The sequence below is a fragment of the Tiliqua scincoides genome, chromosome 2 (genome assembly GCF_035046505.1).
Source record: "Tiliqua scincoides isolate rTilSci1 chromosome 2, rTilSci1.hap2, whole genome shotgun sequence".
Taxonomy (NCBI): domain Eukaryota; kingdom Metazoa; phylum Chordata; class Lepidosauria; order Squamata; family Scincidae; genus Tiliqua; species Tiliqua scincoides.
This window is the reverse complement of record NC_089822.1, coordinates 112486089-112505072: the sequence shown is the minus strand read 5'-3', so window position 1 is coordinate 112505072 and position 18984 is coordinate 112486089. Positions and strand designations below refer to the sequence as shown.

The following is an 18984-nucleotide window of genomic DNA, read 5'->3' as shown; positions in this document are numbered from 1 at the left end:
TTAAACCAGCAGTTCATGACACAGATAATGATGTAGTCACTGGCAATGCACCATCTATCCCAGTCGTGGGTATCCAGGAGCCTCAGCACCAGTGTGGGGTGGATCAAATATCAACTTTTCAATGTTATCTGTTGATAAAGATTCCTAAAAAATCTGCTCAGGTAACAATACTTTCCAGTGACTGGCTGGGCAGTCAGCTAAGCTCAGTGAGACAGATTCCATTTATGCATCAAATCTCTGGCCTAACAGAGCAGAGAACCCACCACCCTCTAGATCTCATTAGTTCCACAATCTGTCTTTACAGGAGACGTTTTTCAAGTCCAACCAATTAATGGCCCTTCCTTGCCTCATGAAGCCTTCTTCCTCAGATTCCAAAGTCAGCAGCCCAGGGGTCTGGGTGGATCCAAGCCATCTCCTCTCCCCAAATCTTAGCTCATCTGGTCAAACAGATTTGTTTTCTTATGCAAAATCCCAGATAAGTTTTTTCAAAAATGAGCAAAAAAAATCCCAGGTCTTTACCCATTCTCCAGTCTCCTTCAGGTTGGCCTGGGGCCATCATTATGACAATCCTCTTCCCACCTGCTAACATGGTCCTTAGGTACTGAGTTGTCTGAGTGGAGCCCAGAACCACGACACAAGAGTCTCTCCAGGGTTCCAGTGGAGGTAGGCTGCTCGTTGAGAAGCAATGCTTGCCGTACCAGGGCCGACATTTCTTCATGGCGGTCACTGTCCCAGTCTTGTGCTGCAGAGGCCTCCTGACAGCAGCCAGCTGGGGTAACACTAGGTCCAGGAAATGGCTCTTGAACACCACTGCTGTGTGCCCGGCACTTGAGGCGAAGCTTGTGAGGAAGAGCTGCTGTTTTGACATCAGGGTGGGCATCGGGTGGCACTGGAAAGGAAGCAGGTAGGCATCCCCAGTTGGCCTCCTCACCACTCTCCTCGCTGCTGTACCCTTCAAAAGGAGATTCCGGAGCCTGAACTTTCTGCACATGATCTGTCTGAGTCAGTTCCCCCTCCAAAAAACTGGCAGGTGTGCTGTAGCTCTGGGACTTTGCACAGTAGACCGGGTGGGCTTGCAACGTCTCCTGTTGACAATGGGTATTGCGTTCTGTGCAGGGACTTTTGGGGGTCTCAGCAACACATCCACCTGCCTCCGCTTCCTGTTCAGAAAGCAGGGGCTGGGGTGGTGCCACTGCGGTGAAGCCATTAGCACTGAAGAGGATGACACCTCTAGGAACTGGGCCTTTTGGTTCTGGGTGGTGGTGCTGGAGGGGTGCATCTCCATAGGCTCGGCTGACAGCCTGAACCTCCCCTATTGTCTGTGGCACCGGGCTGTCCCTAGATGAACTATCCGACATGTCAGAGAGGGAGCCTCGGGGTGAATACTTGGCTACTGACACGCTGCCGCTGTCCCGGCTCGACTGCTCCGTTTCAGAAGAGTCCTCTGAGTGGTGGGCCCGGGCCAAGGAGGAGGTGGAGTACATTCCATTGTCACTCCCTCCATAGAAATGCCCAGGGGTGCTGGTGCTGGCTGTGCTCAACTGTTGGCTCTTCTCCATGAAGGCTGCTGTGCTGATGAGCCCAAAGCGCAACTTGAGTTGCAGCAGCTCGGTCTTGAGCCGCACATTCTCCTCGTTCAGCGCCAACACCCTGTTCTCCAGAACCAGGTCGTTAAAACGCCGTTTCTCCCGGGACCGCTTGGCAGCCTCGTTGTTCTTCCGACGTTTCTCCCAGTAGCTAGCATCCTTCTTCTCATCGGAGATGAACTCCCTCTTTCGCCTGCAATTGGAGTTTGGCTTGCTCTTCAGTGCCCGGGCTCGCTGAATCATGTCATCGTGAGGGAATCCGGGAAAGCTCCCTGCCACACACAGTGTAGGTGAGTTGAGACTTTCCATCATGTCAGAGGGAGCAAGATGAGAGCCCCTGAACACTGGTCTTGAGATATACTCTGCCCGTCTGCAACTGGAATATTTAGCCTCCAATATCTTCTGCTGGATGGATGCTTCTTTCCGGCTCGGTGCCTGATGCTTTTACCGAGCTGTATTGCCAGGGAAGTCGTTTCCAATATTGCCTTGAACTGTCCTCCAGTTGTAACAAGTGAGTGGGTTCCAAGTACCCACCGGTGATAAGGGAACTGTCCAACACAAAGAGACCATCTTCTAGACAACCACCAGAGTTGGCCTTTCCTCAGATTCCTTCAGGGGAGGATTTTGCAGGATCCCCGCTCGGTGCCTGGAAGGTGACCTGGCTCACTTGAAATCTGTGTGGCTTTGTAGCTGAGCTCCTGCAGAGAATAACAGCAGAGATGTTACCGAGTTGCAGGCACAGTGGGAAGTGAAGAGAGTCAGTGGCAACTGCTGTGTCAGGCCCAGAAGACAGCAGAAACGCCTAAGGAGGAAGGACACAAAAGGAGGGTGTTACACCTCTGCCCAGTGCTGTCACACACCTCAGGCTCTGTTTACATAATCCAGCAGGTTCAGACAACACTGTGTCGGTCCCTGGCATACATGGGGCCACACCCCACATTCCAGCTCCCTCCAGAAAGCAATTGTGGCCTCACACAATGGGTGGGTCCACTCTCAATCCCCAAAAGATAGAAATACACCTATACATACTGCATGCCAGGCAACACATACACTGTGCACATATGTTCATATTGTCCCCAAATATCAAGACATGCTACACAACCCAGTTTTATGCTGTATACAGAAACACTACATGCTTCTGGATCCTTCTGGACACATAAGAGGCATGCTACATTTATAGAAGGCACGCACCAAGCAAAAAAATAGCTCCATGCAAGCTTTGTGCTATACAGAGAAGGCACTGTCATGGGGAAAGGTGAGCTTGCTGCATCTGGTGGCAGATTTTAGGGTGTCACTAAGGGTAGCAGAGGGGAGACAGGCAGAGCTGATTCATGGATCATGATCCACCTGGGAAGTTCTCCTGTACATGCCCCACTGAAATGACAGGGAGCTGTGTAAGGGCACAGCAATGCATTTGAGTGTGGCTTATGCAGGAGAACTTTGTCAGGTGGAAGATTCAGATGGCTCTTATTGCCTCATAGTGATACATTCTGGGAACAATTCACCTTCAAACAAGCAGGTATCAAGCCAGTACTGGCACTATATTTTACCTCAGCACACAACCAGACTAATCAAACCCCACAGCATACACCACACTTGGTACCCTTTTTTCCTTCCTCATGTATATTTAAGGATCTAACCCCATCTCATAGAACACCTTCAAACATGCTCCATTCTCTATGCCTTATTTGAAATGCCAGCACACACTTTACATGTCCTGCAGCGTACAATTTGCTCCCATTTAATTCACAAATGAACTCAGTCACACAGGGAGCACCGTATTTCTCAAAGTATCACAGAACTCCATTGCTCCCCCCCCCCCCAAACAGACAAGTAATCTTTTCACACACAAACCCAGTTCCACCCTGGCTCTGACATAGGCTCGCTGTATGGGGTGGGTGAGGGCTGATTAAGATGAATGAAGCCAGGCTGGGAATATTAACCTTGAAATCACACACTTCTGGCCCCATTCTGACTATTGAATAATAATGAGGCCAAGGAGTGAGACAGGTTGTATAATGAGAGCCATGGGACAGCAACAGACTCCTCTCGCCACCATGACACATGCACTGGAATGCTGAAGCTCCATCGGGTGGAGAAAGCCAGGGCCATGTGCACAGAGTGGCACATTCTCTCATGACGGCAAGAAGATCCCCCCCTTCCTTCCCCTTGCACGTGATCTACGCACATCAGGCAGAAGCAGCAGGAATATAGGTCAGTAAACACTGAATATTTATTAAGCTAGGCAGTCAAAACAGGTCTGATGATTATGGATTGCACAACAGCTCCAGTAAGAGAGCACAGGCACCACGCCAACAACCTACTGGCCTATAAACTGCTTCTACACAGAGAAACAATGGGAGCAGGGAGGCAGGGAAGACATTGCAAGGAACTGTAGAAAGAGGAGGCTGCAGCTGATCAGGGCCTCGTCCATACAGTCTCCTCTGTAGCTGGCACGTTGCTATGCTGACAGACCACAACTTGATGGTGGAGCGACTGGGGTGGGGAGGTCATTCCACCAGGCCCTATGGATGCAGCCCAATCTTTTTGTTTATGGGTCACTTCCCATCTGACTTTTTTCTACATAGGTAGTGACTATGTAGGAAACCATGAGAACCCCATCACTTGCGTTATCAATTATTAATTGTTTTAATTAAAACACCAAAGCTCCTATTTCTGTTTCATTTACTTTACAAGATAGGAGGTACTAGATATTCTCTCCACAGTTTCAGAAATGCAACATTAACAGAATATTCCGTTTTTCATAAAATTCACATTAAAAATATATAAAAACTAGAACTTTGCAAGTATTACCTCCTGACAAAAGTATTTTCTCTTCCACAAAGAAGAAAAAAAGTTCTACAACAAAGAACACAACATGGTCCAAAATCACAAGCCTGATGGATTCTCAAATGTAAAATGTATGTGCCAAGTCAACAAACCCTGTCACCCCTACAGAAAACTTCCAACTAGATACAGAAACTCGGGCCTCAGAAAATGATTGTGCAGAGTGCAACAATCACAGACCAGGATAAACTCGCAAATAACTGGAAGCAAACCCAACTACTTTTTGAGGATGTGAGGGAATCCTACTGTTCTATCCCTATGGAAAGAAACAGGGTCTCCAAGGATACTAATTGACTACCAAAAGGGATGTTACAGGCATACCCCATCTGAGGAAACATTTTCTGTTCCCCATAAGGCTACTGCCCATTCCAAGAAATGAACAGGGTATAATAGATAGGGAGATAATGCTTAGAGCTAGGATTTTCAAATTCTGCTTTGCATTTTAGAAGTACCTGTATTTGTTTTGCTTTGCTTTACCTTCTGTAGCAGTGAGAGGGTCTCTCTCCAGCTACAGCTACTACTCCCAAGGTTAGTATTTTGCCTTGTGATCTGTTGAGATTCTTCTGACTCTCTGCACCACAGCTCTCCCTGGGTCATTGATTTGGAAGGGCCACCATCCTCTTACTAGTCCTTTCCCCACCCCACATATTATTTGCCATTCTGGGTCAAGGCAAGAAAATAATTTTCCATCAAAACAACCCAAATCTCACACCCTAATCTGCCTGCAGGGCCTGGCCTCGTGTCTGGATGGCACATGGAACTAGAAGCAGGATGGGCTGGGTGTGTGCAGCCAGGATGCCGCGAGCCTGGGCATGAACAGTGATGTGACCTACTTCCTAGTGTGCGTCACATCCCCGGGCAGTAGGACTTACTAGCCTGCAAAGAAGGTCAAATTCGAGAACTGATACACACAGCCCTTGGCTTAGGAGTGTGCCTTAGAAAATCGGATCAAATATTATTTCTACTTTGTGCCAATGTATAGTGCCAATGATCAGCCCTTGGAGATCTAAGAAAGGTGCATTTGAGCATATGAAGAGAGCTTTTCATTCACCAATAAGCAGTCACAGCCATCTTCCATGTGTCTGGGGGTAGGGGAAAGTGCATAACCTTCTGACAGCCTTGAGGCCCAATACCTTGCATTTTAGAAATTAAGACACACTTAGAGTTGTAAAGAGCTGAACTGTCTATGACTGCAACTCTTTAACTCTGAGAGAAATGCATGATAGGTAGAATGCAATAAATCAAGAACTGCATCAGACAGAAGAGCGCTCTAGTTTTCCCTCTCCTGTATGCAAAAGAGTGGGGGGAGAGTTGTCATCAATGAAAACTGTAATGCAGTACACTCAAAACTGACACACCAGGAAGCATGAGGTCACATTGCTACATTTAAGGGACAAGATGCAAAGTCTACTGACTAACAGGTGTTGCAGGGGAGGCCTGTGAGGAGACACCCAAGATCTGAAGTCTTCCTTGGGTGTATTTTTAAGCCACAGTTGGGACACTGGACTTGCCACAGATTTATTTGATTCTGTCTAGAAAATGATGCCATCTTTATTATATAAGAGAGCTGAAAAAGCCAGTGGGTGCTACCAAAGTTCCCCAGGCATGCCCAGTGAGGTCATCCTGACAGCTACAATTAGAGTTCGCAACTTCATTACCACCCCAAGTGCCTCTAAGAGCCACGTGATACACAGAAATTAAGCAAGTTTCCTCCATAACACTAAATAAACACTGAGTCACAATGACTCCAGGTTCAGTTCTCGGCATGGATTCCAGTATATCTAGTCAATACAGGAATTTCTTTGACAGGACAACCTTGGGTTGCTAGAGGGCAACACTCCCCAGGTCTTTCTTCTGGGGTGAATGATCTGATTTGTTTTGATTCCTTCCCTTCACCCTATGACTTGCACCTTGCAAAAAGGAATCTCTCTTCTGCATTCCCTCCCTGCCAGGCTTCCCACAACTGCTTAATGATGTAATATCATTACTTGGAAGTGTCTCTGCTTTCCAAGCAGGAATGTTCTGTTCCTCTCAGGGCTGGAGCTGAGCCAGTGTCATTCCTCCTCCTCCTCCCTTCCCTTCACCACACTACACAATGTTCTGCATACTCATTAAAAAAAACTCCATGCATACATGGCAAGCTTGCCACTATTTTGCCCTGACATAAAGGCACTGTGCCTTTAAAAAGCTGCATTGGCAGGCAGAGTATTAAGCTGTATTGGCAGGCAGTGCAGCTTGAAGTGCTGTAATAGGGAACTGTACCTGCTGAAGTTCTGCCTGTCATGTGACTTGTTAAAGGCACAGAGAAAACTAAGCAACAATTTCAGTAAACCAGCTTAGCACCTTCAGAGGTGCAGGTTTCTCCCAAATCTTTCACCAACTGAAATACAGACATGAATCAAGTGTGCATCAGCTAGTTGTTAAAAGCACACAAGAAGAGCCAGGAAAAAAAAGATAGCAACTAGGTCAAACTTACTTATCCCCAGATAGACATGAAGACATGTCAGGTAAAAAGCAGCTGTATTCTGATAGAAGAGTACTGAATATGGACTGGGGAGAGCTGAGCTCAGACTCCTGCTTAGCCACTGGGCAGCCTCAACAAAGTTGCTGTCTTTCAGACTAACCCACCTCACAGGGTTATTAAGGAGGATAAAATGGGATACATCTGTATACATGACCCTGAGGTCCTTGGAGGAAGTTTTAGATACAAAATGAGGTTACTAAGTAATAAAAGGTAATTCGTCAGGCAGTGTAGGATGATGGCATACTTCAGTGTCCTCCAAAGTATCCCACTACCCCCCCCCAAAGAAAAAAAAGACAAGAATTTGTATTGTGGCTATCTCTGCAAATGGGCACGTAGCCACTGATAAAACCTGGACCTCTAGGCCTTATCTAGCAGCAGCCATTCCAAGGGCCTGTTTCACACTTCAAGATCCACCCATGCAAGGAACAGATTTCACATTCCAGGATCAAATTGCATCATTCAACATCCTATTTCCTCCCTCGGCACTGCCCAGCTTTCTGCAGAAGACCAGAGGCAATGTGGACTCACAGCCCTTCTGTCACAGGCCCATATACCTTTCAAGTCCTTAGCAAACAACAGAGCCTCCTCTCAAATTCAGTCGTACTTAATTGTTCAATTCCACACATGGCAGAAAAGGAAAACTTCTGTTACTGGAATCTCAAGATGTTCCTTTTCATTCTCCACTGTAAGTTAAAACAGAACAACAGAAGAAATCCTAAGCACACAACACTCCTGCATAACTTTGCTTATGTACACAAACATAAAACTTAAATAAATGAAATGGCACTATCTTTTTTTTTTTTTAAACCAGCCCTGTTCATGTCCTCTTGCAGCAGATCTGACATGCAAACATTAAGCCCAGGAAGCTTCTCCTAAGATGGAGATAAAATGATGGGAAAAGCTTCCCCTGCTTATTTTCCATGCATCAGGTTGCAGTTTACAGCCTTCAGGAGTAGGTACAATGGCCAACTGACCAGAAAAAACAGCTTGGTCTGCTTAGGTGCCTATAATAGCAACTTGACCTACAAAAAATTATCAGGTAAAGCTTTCCACAGATGAAATTATTACCACTAGCTAATGTCTGCAGATCAAGCTGCTGTTAAGGGCACAAACACAGGGGCCAGTTTAAAAAAAACAAAACAAAAAACCTGGCAACTCTATGAATAAGTCAACTCTATTAATAAGGCATCATTCATTTCCAAAGTCTGTTAAACTGAGATTCGTTAAATCAGTGGTTCACTGGAATTGAGTGATTTCTTGAATGTGGAGTACCCTGGGTGGAGTAACTCTACTCTATTCCCTATCTGCTTCCCATCATTCAGATTTCACAACTATCCTGGCCACCATCACCTCCCACTGGATGCCTTCACTCCACCCCCTTGCTTGGACATGTGGGAGCTCTTAGCCTACTGAGAGTTTTCTAAAGCAAAGGTTGCTCAACCATGAGGCGAGGCTACACACGTGGCAGCAAACAAATCATTCTGTGCTACTCAACTGCATGCACTCACACATACAAAACCTTCTTCAGACTCTGCATGACAGAGAACATACTGATCCCCACCAGAGCCAGCAAGGGAGCCTTGGGATGGAAGTCAGGACTGGTGTTCTGCATTTCTCCTGTACAAATGCTTGCAACAGTCTTTGGCTCTGTAAATCCACGGGTGTCTCAGGATATTGTGTGAAATGGAACAAAGGAAGCTGGATAACCAATAGTTTGGCAATCAAAATGCCTCTGTCCAATCCTCAGCATTCAAACAGAAAAAGTTAAGAATTGAACATATTTGAACACAGGGCCTCATTATGATTTTCTTGGGCCCCTTCCACCATAATAATATCGATATGAAAAATCATTTGATACAACTTGAAAGACTTCCAGATTTTTATTTCTTTTTTCTGTTATAGGCCAGGGTGACCAGGCATCCTCTTTTCCAGGATATGTCCTCTTTGGTAGCCTCGTGTCCTGGAAAAGAGCTTAAATGCCATTTCATTCCCTCCTTTTCCCTGTGAATGGGCCCCTACAGGCAGTGCATAGCCTTCTTGTAATTAATAAATCATATGCAATAAATTATATGTAATATACCAATATAGTTTTAAATTTAATAAGTACTATAATGTTTAAATTAACCACATGAAATCAATATACGAGTGTTTTTAGCTTTTATTTTGTCATGTTCTACATTTTTCTTGGATGTCCTACATTTAGAGGTGCCTTGTCCTCTTTTGCGGTTATGACATCTGGTCATCCTGCTTTAAGCAGGATTTAATAGATTTTTATGGGCCCTAAAAGTTTTTTTTTTCCCATCTGATTTTAAAAGGAAATTTAAAAAACTGGGGGGAGGGCTAAAAGTACTGTGGATCCTAGACACTGTGCCTAATGGATAAGTCAGGATAAGACATTCCCACACAGAAAAAACTGTACAGATGCCCCTGACCATTCTCAAGGTATGGGAACATTTGTTCCCTTACCTCAGGGCTGCATTGCTGCTGCACTGGTGCTGGAAAGTTGGATAGGATTGGGCCCGAGTCTTTTCTGCTCAATGTTCCATATACACAACAGGGACCAAATCTGTATACCTGTGGGGTGGGTAAAAGTGGATTTACTAGTATGGTGGAAGAGGAGAGTGCTGGTCAGGGGTTTAAACTGTAGCTCAGCAGCTGACACTACTTGGGTGGTCTCAGGCCCAATACTCTTTCAGCCTAACCTCCTCAAGGGGTTGTTGTGATTATAAAAGGGGGAGGGGAAACCACTGTACATGACGCCCTTGGCCAGGATATAAATGTCACAAAACAAGCAATTTGCCATGCTCATAGTCAGGATATGAAAGCATGGTTAAAAGGTAAGATTTTGCAGTCTTACAGTGCATGTTTTAGAAGTGCAATGGGGGGCATTAAAGTTCCTTATGTATGTTTATCCAGTTGCAGCTCAGAACTACAGAGCATGGATGTGGGTTTGCATACAGGGCATCTGTACAGTTTTTTCTGTGTGGGAATGTCTAAATACATTGCGCAAAAGGTTTAAAATTAAATAGCCCAGAAGAACAAAAACACTCAAAGAAATAATACTTTTTAATCAGGACCAACCAGTGTTCCCAATGCTACATGTGGGTTTTTTTGTTTACAAAGAACTGTTCCTCATGATAAACACAAACATTCATTTTGCTCCTTTTTCAAAGGAAGTTTCTTCTTCAAGTAGCTGGAGGAAAAGTTCAGTATAATTCAAAAGCTTGCATACTGCATTTGAAACACTGGTTGATCCTACAACACAAGACTGAGCAAAATCTTCAGTTGTTGGGATGAGGCTTCAAGTGGTCCTTCACCGAATTAGTAGAAGAGGGCACAACTGTACAAAGTTAATTAACAGCCCAGTCCTAACCAATTTACCAGTGCCAAGGCAGCCGCAGTGTAACCCCAAGGTAATGGAACAAATGTTCCCTTACCTTGAGGAGGCCTCCATGACTGCCCCCCATTACAGAATCCAGCATGCACCCCATTGGCACAGCTGTGTTGGCACTGGAAATTTGGCTAGGATTCAACTGTAAAAATATTTGGAGTGTGTGTGTGTGTGTGTGTGTGTGTGTGTGTGTGTGTGTGTGTGTGTGTGTGTAATATATTCCACATAATTCTGCATTTTGCAACAGAATCTGGATTACCTTAGTGTAATTGTGTGTGTGTGAGAGAGAGACAGAATATTAGCATAGAGTTATGCAACCTGGCAGGGGTAAACCAGGATGGTGTTGGACTTAGACCTGGAAGATCCAGTTTCAAATTCCTGCTCAGCCATGAAGTTTCCTGGGTGACCTCGGGACTGTCACTATCTCTCAGCCTCACCTATCTCACAGGGTTGTTGTAAGGACAGAAAGAGGGAAGGAGACATGTACACCTCCCTGAGCTTATCAGAGAAGGGGGGGGGTATTAAAATGTGATAAATAAATAAACTTCAGCGTCTTTGTAAAAACTAGAATCCCTGTGGTCCACCAATATGCTTTAAATTTATGAAGCAAGAGTACATAAGAACATAAGAACAGCCCCACTGGATCAGGCCATAGGCCCATCTAGTCCAGCTTCCTGTATCTCACAGCGGCCCACCAAATGCCCCAGGTGCCCTCCCTTGCATTGGCGTTCTGACATAGCCCATTTCTAAAATCAGGAGGTTGCACATAAACATCATGGCTTTTTCAAAAACCCATAATGGATTTTTCCTCCAGAAACTTGTCCAATCCCCTTTTAAAGGCATCCAGGTCAGATGTCACCACATCCTGCGACAAGGAGTTCCACAGACCAACCACACGCTGAGTAAAGAAATATTTTCTTTTGTCTGTCTCAACCCTCCCAACAGTCAATTTTAGTGGATGTCCCCTGGTTCTGGTGTTATGTGAGAGTGTAAAGAGCACCTCTCTATCCACTTTATCCTTCCCATGCATAATTTTGTATGTCTTAATCATGTCCCCCCTCAGGCGTCTCTTTTCTAGGCTGAAGAGGCCCAAACACCGTAGCCTTTCCTCATAAGGAAGGTGCCCCAGCCCAGTAATCATCTTCGGCACTCTCTTTTGCACCTTTGCCATTTCCACTATGTCCTTTTTGAGATGTGGTGACCAGAACTGGACACAATACTCCAGGTGTGGCCTTACCATAGATTTGTACAACGGCATTATAATATTAGCCGTTTTGTTCTCAATGCCTTTTCTAATGATCCCAAGCATAGAATTGGCCTTCTTTACTGCCGCCACACATTGGGTCAACACTTTCATTGACCTGTCCACCACTACTCCAAGATCTCTCTCCTGATCTGTCACAGACAGCTCAGAACCCATTAGCCTATATTGTTGATTTTTTGCCCCAATGTGCATGACTTTACACTTACTGACATTGAAACACATCTGCCATTTTGCTGCCCATTCTGCCAGTTTGGAGAGATCCTTCTGGAGCTCCTCACAATCACGTCTGGTCTTCACCACTTGGAAAAGTTTGGTGTCATCTGAAAACTTCTCCAGGTCATTTATGAAGAGGATGAAAAGCACCTGTCCCAGGACAGATCCTTGGGGCACACCGCTTTTCACCTCTCTCCACTGTGAAAATTGTCCATTGACACTCACTCTCTGTTTCCTGGTTTTCAGCCAGGTCTCAATCCAGGAGAGGACCTGCCCTCTAATTCCCTGACTGTGGAGTTTTTTTCAGTAGCCTTTGGTGAGGGACCGTGTCGAACGCTTTCTGAAAGTCCAGATATATAATGTCTACGGGTTCTCCCGCATCCACATGCCTGTTGACCTTTTCAAAGAATTCTAAAACCTTACAGAAGGCTTAACCTTACAAAAGCCATGCTGATTCTCCCTCAGCAAGGCCTGTTCGTCTATGTGTTTTGAGATTCTGTCTTTGATGAGGCATTCCACCATCTTACCCGGTATAGATGTTAGGCTGACCGGCCTATAGTTTCCCGGGTCCCTCCTATTTCCCTTTTTAAAGATTGGTATGACATTTGCTATCCTCCAATCCTCTGGCACTGTGGCCATTTTGAGGGACAAGTTGCATATTTTAGTCACCCTTCTGCTGTGAACACAGATGCAAAGAACTCATTTAATTTCTCTGCCATATCTAAGTCTCCTTTTATCTCCCCTTTCCCTCCCTCACCATCCAGACGGCCAACCGCTTCTCTCGCGGGTTTCCTGCTTCTAACGTATTTGAAGAAGCTTTTATTATTCCCCTTAATGTTGCTGGCCATGCGTTCCTCATAGTCTTGCTTGGCCTCCCATATCACCTTTCTTTTGCCACAGTTTATGTTCCTTTTTATTCTCTTCATTAGGGCAAGACTTCCATTTACGGAAGGAAGCTTCCTTGCCCTTTACAGCCTCTCTAACTTGGTTGGTTAGAGACCAACCAACCATGTGGGCACCCTCCTGGACTTAGTGGAGCCCTTCTTCCTTTGCGGTGTACACTTCCACTGGGCCTCTATTACTGTTGTTTTAAGCAGCCTCCATTGGAGAGATTGGACTCTTTTTCCTTCCCTTTCAACCTCCTTCTAACCAGCCTCCTCATTTGAGGGAAGTCCGCTCGTCGGAAGTCAAGGGTTTTTGTGAGAGATTTGCCCAGTATTCTTCCCCCGACGTGCATGTCAAAACGGATCACAGCATGATCACTGTTCCCCAGCAGCTCAGTAACATTGACATCTCTAACCAGGTCCTGAGTATCGCACAATATTAAATCCAGAGTCACCTGTCCTCTGGTGGGCTCCATGACTAGCTGCTCTAAGGCACAGTCATTTAACATGTCAAGAAATCCAGTCTCCTTTTCGTGAGCAGAACACAAATTGACCCAGTCTATATGAGGATAATTGAAGAACCCCATGATTACAACCCTGTTCCTCCTTGTCACCTCCCTGATCTGTTTCCTCATTTCAAGGTCCCCTTCTGGTTTCTGGTCTGGAGGACAATAGTACGCCCCCAGTACTACATCACTCCTCAGGTCTGATAATTTAACCTACAGAGATTCTATGGTGGAGTCAGACCCGTCTTCAATCTCTACTTCGCTGGATTCTATCCCTTCCTTAACGTAAATGACCACCCCACCTCCAACACGTCCCTCTTTGTCCCTCCTGTAGAGTTTATAGTATTGTGGTATTCCACTGATTTTCCGCATTCCACCAGGTGGCCGTTATGCCACTATGTCAATGTTTTCCCTACTCACCAGACATTCCCGTTCTCCCATCTTTGCTCAGAGACTTCGGGCATTTGCATCAAAGCATTTGTACATGGAATGCCCCAGGATGGGCTGCTTATTAGCTCCTTTGTCCCCGCATCCTCTCACTGTGCCAAACCGTCTATCACATCCCATCATGCTACCATTCCCAATTTCTTCTCCTACTCTGCCTTTTCCTTGTTGTTCTCTAACCTCCCCATCCTCGTCCCATAGGGATGAGGAGTTCCGAACCGGATGCCCCTCAGCTCCTGTCGGCCTTCCCCCAGGGATCAGTTTAAAAGCTGCTCTGCCACCTTTTTAATGTTATGCGCCAGCAGTCTGGTTCCATTCTGGTTCAAGTGAAGCCCGTCCCTCTTGTACAGGCCCTGCTTGTCCCAAAACATTCCCCAGTGTACATATGTATCTGTGATCCTGTAAAAGTTAATCCACAGCTTATGGAATCTCTAGTATACTATACTATTCCTTAAGTGCCACCTTGCTTAGGTCTAAATTTTGCCGAATCTAGCATTCTTGCAAGAAACCCTGAAACCAGAAGGTACTGCACCAGAATTTGGCTAGTCATCCACCAACAGACGATCCATCTCATGCCTACCCTTGCAGAATGATGGGTTGAGTGGGTAACTAACAATTTATGCATATGGGTGGGTAACTAACAATTTATGCATATGGCAAGTTGATAGAACTTGTGTATGGGCAGGGTACTATGAGCCCAATCCTATGCATACCTACTCAGTAAGCCATTGTGGGGCTTACTCCCAGGAAAGTGTGAACAGGATTGTAGCCAGAGTCAGCAAGTCACCAGATTACACACTCCCTAACAACACATTCCTGTGGTCAGGTGAATGACCTCATTCTGGGACAAGGAGGGCTTGAATCTGCCTGGAAGTGACACTCTCTAATTCAGATGCTTTGTCCCATTTCTTCCATCCTGCCCCATCACACATTTGTGACACGGGCTGCGGTTCCTCAGTAATATGGGAAAGGCACTCTGTTCATGCTCCAAGGTACATCTTCCATCATGTTTGGAGCTTGGTGCCCAATCCTATCCAATTTTCCAGTGCCGGTGTAGCCATGCCAGGGGGGCGTGCGCTGCATCCTGTGGGGCAGTCCCAGAGGCCTCCTCAAGGTCTGGGAACACTTGTTCCCTGACCTCTGGGCTGCACCGGTGCTGGAAAGTTGGACAGGATGGGGCCCTTAGAGCCCAGAGCCAACCCCTGGTTGCAAGTCCATTCCTTGGCTGGAGCCACAATGAAGCCAGAGATGCCCAATGTTATTTTCCCGCCAGCCCTGCTGTGCTGAGCCTTCTGCAGACAGGCCCCAAACAAAGCTCTCCTCCTTGGCAACCCAGAGTGCCTCCACCTTCAGGGCTTGGCCGCTTCGCGCGCGCACGCACGCACCACACAGAGGGAAAGAAGGGAAAAGTAGGTCAGGCTGGAAGCGGGAGGAGGGGCGGGAATGTTTGTGTTGTGCTGCTGCGTGCAGGCGGGGAGGGGTGTGTGCGCGCGCGGCCCGTGGACAGCGTTCTCCTGCGCAAGCGGCAGCCCCGCGTGGAGGCCAAGGGCCTGCGCAGGAGAACTTCCCCGCTGGGCTGTGCGCGCCCGCAGGAGAGAGAGAGCCCGGGAGCGGGGACGGGGCGCGCACGCACCCCAAACAGAGCCGCATGCTGGCTGCACGCACGCCCTGCGCCTTCCCCACAAACAAAGCGCGCACGCACTCGCTCGCTGCCTTGCAGGGGGAGGCGAGGCGAGGCGAGGCTGCAGGCGCTCTCCACAGCCCCGTCTCCCAGTGCCCGGGAAGGAAAGGCTCGCTGCAGCCCTCGCGCTGCGCCGAGTAGGTACCTCTGGGCAGGACGTGGCTTCGCCTCCCCGCGTGGCCGTCCAGGGACCCTCCGTGCTGCTGCTCTCGCCCTGCTGCTGCTGCTGCCGCCGCCGCGCGTCTTCTCCAAGCGCCGCCGCCGCCGCCCTACTTCCCTAGCCCGGAGAATTTGTGTTAGTAGGTCAGCCGGTTGCATAAGCGCTTCTGCGCCTCCGTCACGCTCCTGGAGTCGCCGCACAAAACAAAACCGACGGGGGAAGGGAAGGCGGGGGAGGAGGAGAGGCTGGGCTGGAGCCAGGCGGGAGGCGCTGCTGCTGCGCTGGGGAAGGGCCGGCGCCAGCGAGCGGCTCTCCTCCAAGCCCCGGGCGAGTGCTCTCTTCCCCGCCCCCGAGAGGGGGGCAAACGGACCCCCCAGCTCCAAAGTTGGCAGAACCGTCATTCTTGCAGCGCCAGCTGCGCCCCTAGCACTGGACGCCTAGCCACACTTTCCTGGGAGTAAGCCCCATTGACTCAACTGGAACTTACTTCTGAGTAGACATGCAGAGGAGTGGACTCTAAGACTCCAATGCTAGCCACGCTTTCCTGGGAGTAAGCCCCATTGTCTCAAGTGGGACTTACTTCTGCATAGACATTCATAGGCTTGGGCTGACTGTCACCAGCCCAAACCAGGTCCCTGCCCAGAGGAACTTCCAATCTGAAACCACGACGACCACCACCCCCAATTTAGAAGCCCCAGTGCTGCGGTTTGCAACCTTATTCATTCCACAGCACACCGACAGGGCTCTAAAATTGCCAGGGCGCACCACAGTTGGCAAGGCATATGGCACTGCTGGTGGGGGGCTCACATCCCTCAATGGCCCGACTAATAAATGACCCTCCCCCAAACTTCCAAGGCACACCTGCAGACCATTTGCAGCACCACTGGTGTGCACAGTGGTTGAAAATGGCTGCCCTAACCAATAAGGGAGGAGAGGGGTATAAATGGCAATAGCATTCTAAGTTTCTCAAATTGCTGTCCAGGATCAGTGATGGGGATGAACACACTTAGGTAATTTCAAAGTGCTTCTTATGGCAGAGTGTGGATCAACAGCCTAATCTGGAGGAGTACCTTTCCTCTTGAAGGATCAGGTTTGCCTTTCGGGGGTAATCTTGAACCCAGCTTTGCTCCTCGATGCCCAGCTGGCAGATGTGGCTTTGCCCAGCTTAGGTTGGTGTCCTTTCCTGGATCAGTTAGGCCTGGCTACAGGTATATGCACACTGGTTACTTCAAAATTGTATAACTGTAACACATTTTACAGGGGCTGCCTTTGAAGACCACCCAGGGACTTCAACCAGTGCAGAATGCTGCTGCACAATTGCTGACCAATGGCAGGCACCTTGACCGGGTTTTTCCATGGTTATGTCACCTCCATGGGTTGCCTGTCTATTTCTGGGTGCAATTCAAGCTGTTGGTTATTATCTTTAAAGCCTTAAATGGCTTAGGACCAGGGTACTGGAAGGACCGCTTCTCCCCTTATGAAATGGGCTCTCCCTGAGGTCAGATGTGGGGGGGAGGAGATATCCTGTGGGTGCATCAAAAGTCTGGCTGGTGGTGGCGCAAGAGAGGACCTTCTCTGTGGCCTCACCCTTGATGTGGAAGTCCTTGACAATAGAACTCTCCCTCTCTCCTCTGCCAACATCCAGGAGGCAGCTGAAAACTTGTGTGTTTATTTAGCAAATTGGGGGGGGGGCTTGCTTTTGGGGGTTCTGCTGTTTTGGTTTGTTTTTGTGTTGCCAGATTGTTTATGCTTTGAAGTTTTTTTGATGCATTTTTGTCAGTCCTGTGTTTGTTTACTGTTTTATTGATTTTCATGCTTGTAAAGTTTGTTGTCAGCTGCCTTGAACGCCTCCTGTTGGATGGGAAATGCAGTATGTAAGCATTTTGAAATGAAACAAATGTCCCTTTTCTCAAACTTTTGAATTTGGGCATGTGGGGAGGGGTGTAGAGTTTCTACATGTATGTTATCTTCTGAGTCCAGACAAGCACACTGAAGTTTTATGCAGAGAGTGGCATATAACTTATGGAACTTTCTGCTGAGTGTTTAAGGTTCTGTGGATCAGGGCACTAATCCCACCCTGGCATTAGAAGAGAATAAGAATAGAGCATCTCAGTCCTCCTGAAACTAAACAGCCAGGGCAGGAGAGGGAAGCATTGCTTGGTTCATCAGAAGTTCCCATATGTTCTCTGCCTCTCTGCAGCTTCATGCTGTTGCCATGCTAAATATTCTGCTGCCCTTTGACTTTCATGCTGGCCATCCAGGGATGCTCACCACACTTTTAAAGGAAGAAAGCAATTCTTATTTTTAAAAAAAAGCAAAAAGCATTGGCTGTGATTTAGTTCTGTGGTTACAATTTGGTGGAAGAGGAGAATCCTTCTTAGCATGTGCAGGTACTCTTATCACTATGTGGCCACAGCCAGACCTACTTTACAGGGCTATTGTAAGGATTGCAAAGATAATCTACAGGAAACACTTCCAACATTTTGAAACAGGCTGACACCACAGCTGCTGCTTCTGCTGCAGTACTGTAGGGGAAAAATCCTTCCTTACTATGCTTCTCACTTGGTCTTGTCAAACCCAGAAGTGTGAGACTTCTGATTATAGTTAAAAGGACTGTGCAAATGAAGGTGTTTATTCATTTGCACTGTTCCCGTAAACAAAGCCAGAAGTCTGAACTGGAATCTGCTCAGGGAGCAATGTAAGGAGGCAGACTATCCGCTTCTTGCTTGGACACGCAAAAAGTGGATCATTGCAGCTTGCTGGGATGTGGCTCAAGAATAAGGGCCAGGTTAACCCTCCCCCACCAAGTTTAATATGGACTGTATTAGAAAATGAAAGCTGAACATTCAAGGACTGTCCAAGCTGTCCCCTCAGCTTTGCATATTTTGCTATGTGAATGCAGTGGCATTCCCAGAGGGGGGCACAGCACTAAGTTTTGCAGGCTCCTCAGTGCACGCTGTAAGCAGCTCCTCCCCCTTGGAGTCATTCCAGGCAGCATCATCTCGTCTGCTCTGCTGCCTGGAATGGCTCAGAAGGTGAGGGGGTAGGGCAGCTTACGCAATGTGCTGAGGTGCCCTGCAAAGCTTAGCACTGTGTCCCTCCCCAGGAATGCAACTGTGTGGACAAAGTTCCTGTCCCTTTTCATATTATTTCAGCCTGTGTCTTCCTCACAGGTATGAAGAAGAGAGACAGAACTAGGACACCTTGTTGGCATTCTAGAGTGAACTGAATAGGTATGCAATAAAATAAATTTCCACAGTTCTCTGGCATGACTCTGCTTCAAAATGGCACCCAGGTTGCATGGTCTTCCCAAAGATACTGTCAGGATCTCTCTCATACTTGCAGGGCCAGCCCAAGGCTTCCTGACACCTGAGTAGTGGCAGCATGACCCAGAACACTGCCCGATGCCGCCTCAAGTCCACCACCATTGCACAATTGGGGGGGGGGGGAGGAGAAGCCACTTACTACACTCCTCTCATGTTAT

At 47.4% G+C, this 18984-nt stretch overlaps 1 protein-coding gene across 2 annotated transcripts; it reads right to left on the bottom strand.

Annotated features, from left to right (window-relative positions):
* On the bottom strand, nt 1–15661 carry LOC136641344 (nuclear factor interleukin-3-regulated protein-like). 2 transcript variants are annotated; one of them, XM_066617074.1, is made up of 2 exons: nt 15486–15661; nt 1–2388 (listed from the first exon to the last, which is right to left on the bottom strand). In XM_066617074.1, exon 2 carries the CDS (start codon nt 1896–1898, stop codon nt 537–539), a length of 1362 nt encoding a protein of 453 aa, XP_066473171.1. In that variant the 5' UTR covers nt 1899–2388; nt 15486–15661; the 3' UTR covers nt 1–536. The 2 variants fall into 2 exon arrangements, with proteins under 2 accessions (XP_066473171.1, XP_066473170.1); XM_066617073.1 differs by having other exon boundaries at nt 1–2284.
* Between the last annotated feature and the right edge of the window lie 3323 nt (nt 15662–18984).

Excerpts from the sequence above, each read along its gene's own strand:
- LOC136641344 (XM_066617074.1), bottom strand. The coding sequence starts at position 1,898 with ATGATGGAAAGTCTCAACTCACCTACACTGTGTGTGGCAGGGAGCTTT.